This window comes from Trichoderma aggressivum, assembly GCF_033847375.1.
Source record: "Trichoderma aggressivum f. europaeum strain CBS 100526 chromosome Unknown scaffold_015, whole genome shotgun sequence".
Classification (NCBI taxonomy): domain Eukaryota; kingdom Fungi; phylum Ascomycota; class Sordariomycetes; order Hypocreales; family Hypocreaceae; genus Trichoderma; species Trichoderma aggressivum.
The window spans coordinates 694,528-704,111 of NW_026946381.1; the positions used below are offsets into that span (position 1 = coordinate 694,528).

Sequence of the window (9,584 nt, forward strand, 5' to 3'; positions counted from 1 at the left end):
GAGTCAGCTGAGCTGCTATTGTCACCTTTGAACCAACCCCCTGGTCGGATGTTCTCTGTTTCGTCAACCTAGACAGAGTGCTGTACATATCACATCGCGATGCCGGACGCACGAAATATGGGGCTGTGAACTTGCGGTAAACCATTCTTCTTCTTCTTCCTCTTTTTTCTGTGTCTCTTCTTTGTGCTTTCTCATTGCTATCCATCATCTGTTAACCACCTCTGACGAGGGATGTGAAAAGCGCTAGATCTTTAATAGCCGAAGCTCTGTCATTCCTCAACCAGAAGCTCCTGTATATCAACTACCTAGACAAAACCACCAAGCTCCATACTATGCGCCAGCCGTTTGAAACAACCGAAGTTCTTCTGCTCTGCTCTCTCTCACCCCTCCCGAAAAAAAAAGGGGACCCTTACTCCGGAGTACTACGGTACCTTTCCTGTTAAAGCCGTGTATGCAAGATATGTACAGCTCTTCCTATTCGGGCAAGGATCCCTTTTCTCTCCCGGGGACCCTAAACCGTTCCCGCGATGGCGGCAGTGGCCGGTGGAGAAGATCTAGAACGTTGTTTTTTTTTGTTTGGGGATTCCATCAGAGCTATTCCCCTGTCGTTCCCTTTTGAGGACTTGCAGCATGGAGAAGAAGAGTGTGATGAAGAAAAAAACAACAGCCTAGATATGCATGTGATCACGCGGTTCGCAGACGTTGTAACAGATGACAGACAGACAGATGGAGCCATCTCAATGCTTCGCACAGTCCGAAGCAGTCATGGTAGTATTTTGTACGCAACAACAGCAACATCATCAACAACAAAAAAAAAGGTACATATGAGATTCTTCTTTTCTTTGAAATACACTTGGTTCGACGTTCATGTCCATTAAGCAAGCAAAGCAAAGCACGAAAAACAGGAGAAAAAAACACACAAAGAGACATGAAGAAAAAAAACCCAGACAAATACATGCAACGGCCATGCAGCCTGCCATCCCGTGAGACGATTTCGAACAAGTCATGCCATACCTAAATATGGAAAGAGGACAAAACGAAAAGCACACAACCAAAGGGTTAAAAGAAATACCCGATCCGCTCAAAAGAAAATGCCGGCTCTGCAGAACAAGACAAGCAAGGACCCCTGACAGATTGCCCCTCCTAAAAATATAACGAGGGAAAACCACAAGAGCAAGGGAAGAAAAAGAAAAAAGAACGGTATGCATGCAGATACCCACGCCTGCAAGATATAGCACCCACTCCCACTGAATCAATAAACAGAAAAAAGACGAGAGGTCATTGACAATGCAGCAGCTTGTTCGGACCGTTGCGGACATTTATCGAACTAGCAATAGTAGTAGTAACAAGATAAGGGGCTGCAGCTTTTTTCTTTGTTGCTGCAGCTCTTCACACAACTCTTCGGCTTTGCGCCGCTCAAATCGCTTGAAACGCCCTCCCGCTTGCTGACCTGCCAATGGTCTTGAAGGACTGATATTTCCCATCGGACCCCATCACGTCGAACCGCTTCAGGCCCATGGACGCATCGGTGTAGCCGCTGAAGTAGTACCCAATCACCACGACAAGGTACGTCAGCATCAGGATGCTGCCCTTGAAGTAGTTGCTCTTGCCCTCGCCGTACACGTAGCTGAGCAAAAACACGCACAGGACGACCGTCACAAGGTCCCATTGCGGGAAGAGCAGTGAAAAGGTGTACATGGCGGCATCGCCCCCGGCAGGGATGTTTGGGTACACGGCCGAGAAGAGCACGAGGCACGGGATTTGCAGCAGGCACACCTGGAGGGCGTATGCGGAGCCAATCTCCATCGATAGCGCAATGTTTCCGTTCATGGCAAACGAAATGGCGTTCTAAGCAAGCAGGAAAAAAAATTACCAATAGCGTCAGCAAAACGTGGGCACGGGGTCGGGGGATTGGATGGGAACGATGGGCGGGTGTGCTTACCAAGAACTCGGTAGTATTGGGGACCAGGGCAAAGAGGGTCAGCCCGAGAAACTTTTGGTCAATGGAGAAGCTCTCGAGCACGACGTCGACAGTGTCGACCAGGATCTCGGCAATGATGGCGTACAGGATGGTGGCTCCCAGCAGGATCACGGTGCTCTTGGTGCGGCTCCAGTTGGGCGCGTCGTGGCCGTGACCCCCTGCGGGAGCAGTTGCAGCTCCCGCAGTAACGGCGTCTTCCTCGAGGTCGGGGTGGTGGCTGGCTCGGCTGGTACCGTGCGGCCGCGGTGTTGCTGGGCCGGCGGCGCTGGACGGCTTGTGTGCACTCGTATACCGGTCGCGGGAGGCAATCGTGGCGGCCGTGGCGGCGATCTCGGCAACCTCTCGCACCAGGTTGTTGTCCACCTGGGCCAGGCCGGGGACCTTGATCGTTGGGCGCAAAGGCTGTTCCTCATCAGCACCCCTGGGCGGCACCACGTGAGGGGTGCTGTTCGATCCGTTGGCACCACCGGCATCCTGGGCAGCCGTGGAGCTCGGGCGGGAGGTCTCCGGCAGGCCGACCTGCTTGAGAGACTGGCCTAGAATGCGCTTGTAGAGATGCGTTTCGCGTATATTATCAGAGCCGGTGGCCTCGGCCGTTGACGGCTGCGGTGCTCGAAGAGTGACCGACGCGTGCATCGCCTCCTCGTGTTTCTTCTCATCCACCTCGGCGTTCCAGATGACGGCGGCGTGAGTGCGCAACGTGAACCACAGACCGACGAGGTATGCAAAGAAGAGCAGAAAGGCCGCACAATAGCAGTACGGCCGCACGGCTTCGATATAGAACCGGTCGTCGAGTGCGGGCGCCTGCGAGAAGTAGCACCGTCGGCAGTCGCGTGCGGCACCCCCGTTGAGGCCGCCGTTGCCATAGTCTTCGCAGTCCATGCAGTTGAGCTCATGGGTGCCATAGATTTGATAGAAGAGCGTTGGGCCGAAAGCGCCAACAACAGCAAAGAGCAGCATGGTGGACGTCACGCCGGCCGACTTGGCGTTGAATCGCTGAGTCTTTCGCTTCAGGGCTCCGAAACACATGGAGATGCCTGGCAGGAACAAGACACCGGCGAATATGCTTCCCACGATGCTTCCCTCGACGAGCTGGCCTTTGCCTTGGCTCAGTGCAACGCAGTAGAGGAACACTTCCACGACGGTGGCGAAGAAGGCGTTGATGGCGGCGCCCAGGCCCATGGAGGACTGCGCTGAGATGGATGCCACGGCCTGGCCGATGAAGTATGCTAGCGGAATGATGGAGAGCAAGCCCGCGACGAACAAGAAGGCGGGCGATGTGAGGAGCATCTCCACGTGTAGGATCCGGTCCAGGATGGCCCAGTCGGCAATGACAAACACGACGACGACCATGAGGTTGATTAAGAAGATGTTTGTGCCGTCAATGGTGTATTTCCAGTACTTTGAGCCGACTGCCCGATAGGTGCAGACCAGGATGGATGAGTCTGGGGCGTCGTCGACTCGCGCGTAGCTGATGTGGGATTCAAACGACAGGGCGAGAGGGTGCCTCCTGAGGTGGTCGAATAGCAGCATGGTTACCTTGCCCATGGGGATCCAGAAGACGAGGAACCAGCATATACCAGACACAATGATCAACGAAGGCGAGATGAGGCAGTAGAAGAAGACGAAGAAGACGATGCGGCCAATGTTCCACTCGCCGCGGCCAAACAACCTTCGCTTCATCCGGGGGTGCAGATCGCCAGATTCACCGCGACGCCCCCGTCCCAGCAAGCTCTCCGTCTCGCTGGGCTCCGAGTCGATGCTCCTCCTGGAGCGGCCGATGATGGAACGGTGCCGGTCGGGTCCAAAGAATAGCCGGCCGTACTCGAGGTCGCCGTTCTGCCACTGCTCATACTCGGAGATGCTCCTGCCCTCGTCCTGATCCTCGTCCAAGTAGGCCTCATCCTTCTCGAGCCGAATAAACTTGCCAAACGGGTAGAATAGGTAGCCCGCCAGGCCCCATAAGACTCTCCCGTATTCCCTTCCGCTAGGCGCAGCGGCAAACAATAGGCATATGATTGCGCCAAAGCCTGCAAAGCAGGCTATCCACCACCCAAAGAAGATTGTCCACACCAAGTTAAAGAGGAGCAACCAGTTGCTTACCCTGCCACCGGGCGTGGAGTGGATGTCTGCCTGCGCAAACTTTTGAATAGATCTGTCTTTCTTGTACAGTGCAGGCTTCCAAACGCGAATACCAAACGGGTGGGTTTGGTTGATGGCCTGCTGCCTGTCTTTGAGCGTGAAGCTCTCCGCCTCGCTGATGTCGCCGTCGGATTCGCAGTCGACGTGCTCTTCCAGCGGCAGCTCCTCCTCCTCCTCGCCGTGCTCCTCCTCGGCCTCGCTGGCTTCATCGTCTCGTTCGGCTTCATCGTCGTCCTCGGTGCTACGAAACGACTGTATTCGGGCGAGTGATGGAGGAGGCGGGCGTCGGCGCGTCGATAAGCCCGCGCGGCGTTCGGCGGCATCTGCCTCGACCTCGTGGGTGTCGTCGTCTGCGGAGAAGACCTCTCTCTTGTGCGGTGTGTTGGCTGATGTACGCCGTGACAGCGGCGGTTTCCGTAGGCGAGAATAGGACTGACTCCTCTCGACGCCTGCAGCAGACGTGGAGCGGCCAGCCTGACTGCTCCGCGCGGCCTGCGGGCGGTCGAGGGATGCTTCACCCAGCGTCTGGCTACTTCTCATGCTCGGGGACCCCTGGATGGTGCCTTTGAAGGGTTTGGTTAGCACGGGCATCCGAAGAAACGGCGTGGGTATGACGGGTGTCGCGTTGTCCTACCATATCCCTCGGGTCGCCGCCGTACGGTGTCTGTCGACTGAGGATTGTCGTCTACGAGGGACGTTTGCCTCGACAGGGGATTGGCTCGAGTGTCCGTCGGTGACATCATGCCGGAGGAAACGCTGCCGCGATGCGCTGATGGCGCGTTGTCGTGCTGCGACGGATCCATGGCTGGCGATGTCGATGGCGATGTCGCTGCGGATGTCGAAGCGGCGACGGTGCCGCGACAAGGTTGACGATGAACCTCGCAGGCCTGCTGAACGAGGTCTCGGCAGGTTTAATAAAAAAAAAAAAGGGCTGAGATAACGACGTTCGAAGGTATCCCTGTCCACCGGCGGCTTTTAGATGGATCGGGCTAGTGAGCTCTAGCAGTGTGGAGGGGCTCTGAACACGGGATCAGCGAATGTGTGGGAGTGAGTCGATGATGGCGGTTGTGAACATGTGGCATCACGGCATGAGAGAAGAAAAGAGAGAGAGAGAGAAGATGTGAAGAAGAAGAAGAAGAAGAAGAAGAATGAAGTTGATGGTGGCGGTGACGTTGGAGAGACGAGAGACGAGAAGGAGAGGAAGAAATTATGAAGAGCAAGAGCAAGAGCACAAGGTGAGCTGAGCTGAGGTTGGCAGCCGGCAAGCGGACCCAACTCTAAAAGGCACCGACTGGCTCGGGTATCTCCAGAGTCAATTAGCGAATCCGGGACTTACAAACAGCAGTCAGTGGGCAAGACGAAGGCGAGGCGCAATTTGGTTTTAGGATAAGCGACAGGGAGCCCAACGATGCGAGATATGCAAAGAACGTCAACAGGCTGCCCTTTGCTCGCTCGTACTCGCAGACTAGCCTCGGTGAGCCCGCTTTTTGGATGATGCAGGTATGCAATACAATGCCTCGCCTGTTTGATGCTGCAGAAACATGCATACAATGCGGAAACAAGGAGAGAGAGAGAAGGAGAAGGAGAAGCACCAAACAGAAACAGAGACAGAAACATAGTATTGGCTCGGAAACAGAAGCAAGGCAAGGCATCCGTGGACTCTCACCGTCTGGGGGCCGCTCACACGACTTGACCTATCGCTTTGGCGCACCTTGTGATCCGCAAATCATGACCGGCCAGGATCTAATGCAACGTCATGGCATGACATGGAGAGGTTACAGGAAACTACATGTATCTTAGTACCTACTATAGTTACGTACGAGTCTACCAGCATGACGGAGACATGAGCGGCAGAGACGAAAAGGAACGGGGAGAGAAAAACAATAAAACACGCAAGCGCAATATATAGAATAGACGCGGTGCCATGCAGCCCGGAATTAACAGCTGCAGCTCTGGCGCAAGGGACTGGAGGTGTGAGCTGTGAGCTCAGGCTGTGAGCTGAAGCTTGGAGCGCTAAATCTCCAGCGTCCTTCAGGCTGCGGTTAGTGCCCAAGGCCCAGCTGACGGTGGCTTTTGACGTGCATGCACCACGGACGTCAGCCAAGGCTAGGCCCGATTGTCGCTGGCGGGCGGTTGCAGCGCTAGTGGCAGCTTCACTGGAGCCCCTGGAAGAAACAATGGATGGACGAGAAGAGGGATGACGGAGCCCGGCCAAATGAATGTTCCGAATTCGATTGACGCTTACGAGCACCAGCTGTAGCCTTGCGCAGCTTCAACTTGGCCCCAATCCCGGACCACCACCATTCCGCATTCATTCACCATCTCGACGACGCATCGCCAACAAACCATCTCTGGCTAATCTCCATCTCTGTATCTCTCATCCTTCATCCATCCCCAGCCTCATCCCCCCCAACTGGGAGCCCGCCCAAGATGGCGCTCGACGAGTACTACCGCAACAAGATCGAGGCGATGAAGCTGGAGATCCTCAAGGGCCAGGCCGCCCTCCGCCGTCTCGAGGCCCAACGCAACGACTACAATTCCCGTGTCCGGTTACTGAGAGAGGAGCTGGGCCTGCTGCAGCAACCTGGGTCCTACGTCGGAGAGGTGGTCAAAGTGATGAGCACCAAGAAGGTGCTTGTCAAGGTACATCCCGAGGGCAAATATGGTTGGTCATCAATGATATCACCCCGCGATTCGCTCACAGCTCCTAACCCCCCGGCGTGCCAGTTGTTGATGTCTCCGATAACGTCGAAATCTCCAAGCTCACCCCCGGAAAGAGAGTCACACTCTTGTCAGACAGCTACAAGCTCGAGAAGATGCTGCCGTCATCGGTCGATCCCCTGGTATCGCTCATGATGGTAGAAAAGGTCCCCGACAGCACATACGACATGATTGGTGGGTTGGATCAGCAGATCAAGGAGATTAAAGAAGTCATCGAGCTGGGTCTTAAGCACCCCGAGCTCTTCGAGTCTCTCGGTATAGCCCAGCCCAAGGGTGTCTTGCTGTATGGGCCGCCCGGTACGGGCAAGACGCTGCTTGCCAGAGCCGTGGCTCACCACACGGCCTGCAAGTTCATCAGAGTCTCTGGTTCCGAGTTGGTGCAAAAGTACATTGGCGAGGGTAGCCGAATGGTCCGAGAGCTGTTCATCATGGCCCGAGAGCACGCCCCGTCAATCATCTTCATGGACGAAATCGACAGCATTGGTTCCTCCCGAGTGGAGGGCTCCTCAGGCGGAGACTCCGAGGTGCAGCGAACCATGTTGGAGCTGCTGAACCAGCTTGATGGTTTCGAGCCCACCAAGAACATCAAGGTCATCATGGCCACGAATCGTCTCGACATCCTAGACCCGGCCCTGCTGCGACCCGGACGTATCGACCGCAAGATCGAATTCCCCCCGCCGAGCATCGAAGCGCGAGCCGACATTCTCCGAATCCACAGCCGCAAGATGAACCTGACCAGAGGCATCAATCTGACCAAGATTGCGGAGAAGATGAACGGCTGCTCCGGAGCCGAGCTCAAGGGTGTGTGTACAGAAGCGGGCATGTATGCCCTCCGCGAGAGGAGAGTTCACGTCACACAAGAGGACTTTGAACTGGCAACTGCCAAGATTCTCAACAAGCATGATGATAAGGAGGTTTCCCTCGGCAAGCTGTGGAAGTAATTGGTTTTGCCTGTCAACAAAACACACCCACTCATACAGACAGACACGCAAAAAAAGAAAGGAAAAAAAAACCTTGTATCCTGCAGCATCGGGCTTATTTTATAGAAACAACCACGGCAGCCACGGACTTGGAGTTGTAAGGATAGTTCAATTATACCATAATGCGGGTATCAACCCCCTAGCTGCCTCCCATCTTTGGTTCCCATCAACATGTGTCAAATGATATGAGGCTGTACTATATATCACCACCTTGTATGAGACAAAACACTGCCACTCTTCGGCATGCAGCGCAACAATTCAACAAGAAGAGATTCAATCTAGCCTACCAGCGTCTATTCTAAATCATCCATGTCAACTTGCGAGCTATAATCTACTTTCGCTGACTTGGTTCCCCCTCGGGAGAAAAGACCCCGTGCATTCCCTCGTATCCGGCCGTCTCGGCAGGCTTCCAGCCGCTCCTTGAGAGGAGCTCCTTGTCCTGCAGCTGGAAGACCTTGACGTGCAGGGGACGGCAAACCTTGATCATTTCCTTTTCGCTGTCGCTTCCAAAGCCCCAGAGGGAGAGATCGCCGCCGGGACAGGTGCCTGGTTTTCATCATGTCAGTCACAACTCATGGTGAAGGGGGGTGTGTATGAAAAAGAAACATACTCAGGGCCATGAGGACATCCTGCTCGGCTAGGAACTCGATCGAGTCACCTCGCTCGGCCGGACACGGGCTCATGAAATAACGGCCCTCTTCATCCAGCCCAGTGACCTGGAACAAGTTCAGCACGTCGTGGACGTCCTCCTCTCGCAGCCCCCACTTGGCCACGGCGCGGCTCAGGTTCGAGTGGCAGTGGAAGTCGTACTGCGAGCCGGACAGCACGGTGTTGATGTACGGGTCGCAGCGCGTGCCCAGCAGGTCGTGGACGCGGCCGCCGTTTCCGTCGTGGCCGTACCACGAGAGGCTGTCGGAGATGATGGTGACGAGGGGCCGCATGTAGGGGAGGTTGGACCAGAGGCGGTCGTGGGAGGACACGTGGGTGGAGTGAAGCTGGCGAGTGCGGGAAGCCCAGAAGCGTTCACGGGGGTTGTGGCGGTTCCAGATGTTGAGGTCGCCTTTTCCCCCCATCATGTTAGCTTGGGTGTTTTCATTGAGTTTGACAAGTATGTCGTGTTGTGCTGGTTTTCGATGTTGAGATGAAGGAGAAGGTGGCGGTACATACCAACCTGAGGCCCCTCGGGCGTGCTGATGCTCACAATCGATCCTGCCGGTGCCTCCCACGCCCTGCCTGATCGAATTGGAACGGTGAATTCCTCGACGAGAACCCTCGGGGCCTGCTGGATGGCCTCGTAGAGGTTCTTGTCGACGCTCAGGGGGGAGCCGGCGGTGGGGAGATAGGCCGGGACGGGCTTCGGCACGGGCTTGCGGGCCTTGAGGCGCTCCTCTGCGGAGAGGCTGCTCGCGGGTTGAGACATTTTAAGATTTGTCTTTTTTTTTTAACTTTTTTTTTTATTTTACCTGAGAAGAGTTGTTGGCGTGAGGTCTTTATGAAGGATGAGATGAGATGGCGGAACTCACCGTTGGAGTTGTGACACTTCTGCTTTGGAGAAGTTGCCAGTTTAAGAGCAAAGCCGTGACAATTTAATTGTTTTCCTCTTTTTTAATCACAAAAGGAAATCGAACATGAATATGGCGCCTTTCCATCCAAGCATTCGCATAAAGAAACTCTCCAGTTCAAGCCTCCATCTACAAAAGAAAAGCCCGAGCGCGGGCGTTATGACTAAGAGGGAAAAAAAGACCCAGAGAAACGGAGCC

General features: G+C 55.1%; 3 protein-coding genes across 3 annotated transcripts; 1 reads left to right on the forward strand and 2 right to left on the reverse strand.

The window, feature by feature from the left end:
- Positions 1-1,416: 1,416 nt before the first annotated feature.
- On the reverse strand, positions 1,417-4,926 carry Triagg1_4814 (uncharacterized protein; the record flags this gene model as incomplete). The annotated part of the gene is made up of 3 exons (XM_062899259.1): positions 1,417-1,848; positions 1,943-4,686; positions 4,758-4,926. The coding sequence occupies 3 exons, from the start codon at positions 4,924-4,926 to the stop codon at positions 1,417-1,419; spliced, it is 3,345 nt and encodes a 1,114-aa protein (XP_062756394.1).
- A 1,627-nt stretch (positions 4,927-6,553) lies between these two features.
- On the forward strand, positions 6,554-7,785 carry Triagg1_4815 (uncharacterized protein; the record flags this gene model as incomplete). Its single annotated transcript, XM_062899260.1, has 2 exons — positions 6,554-6,788; positions 6,851-7,785. The coding sequence occupies 2 exons, from the start codon at positions 6,554-6,556 to the stop codon at positions 7,783-7,785; spliced, it is 1,170 nt and encodes a 389-aa protein (XP_062756395.1).
- A 370-nt stretch (positions 7,786-8,155) lies between these two features.
- Positions 8,156-9,244, reverse strand: Triagg1_4816 (uncharacterized protein; the record flags this gene model as incomplete). Its single annotated transcript, XM_062899261.1, has 3 exons — positions 8,156-8,370; positions 8,435-8,947; positions 8,992-9,244. 3 exons carry the CDS (start codon positions 9,242-9,244, stop codon positions 8,156-8,158), a joined length of 981 nt encoding a protein of 326 aa, XP_062756396.1.
- Positions 9,245-9,584: the final 340 nt, after the last annotated feature.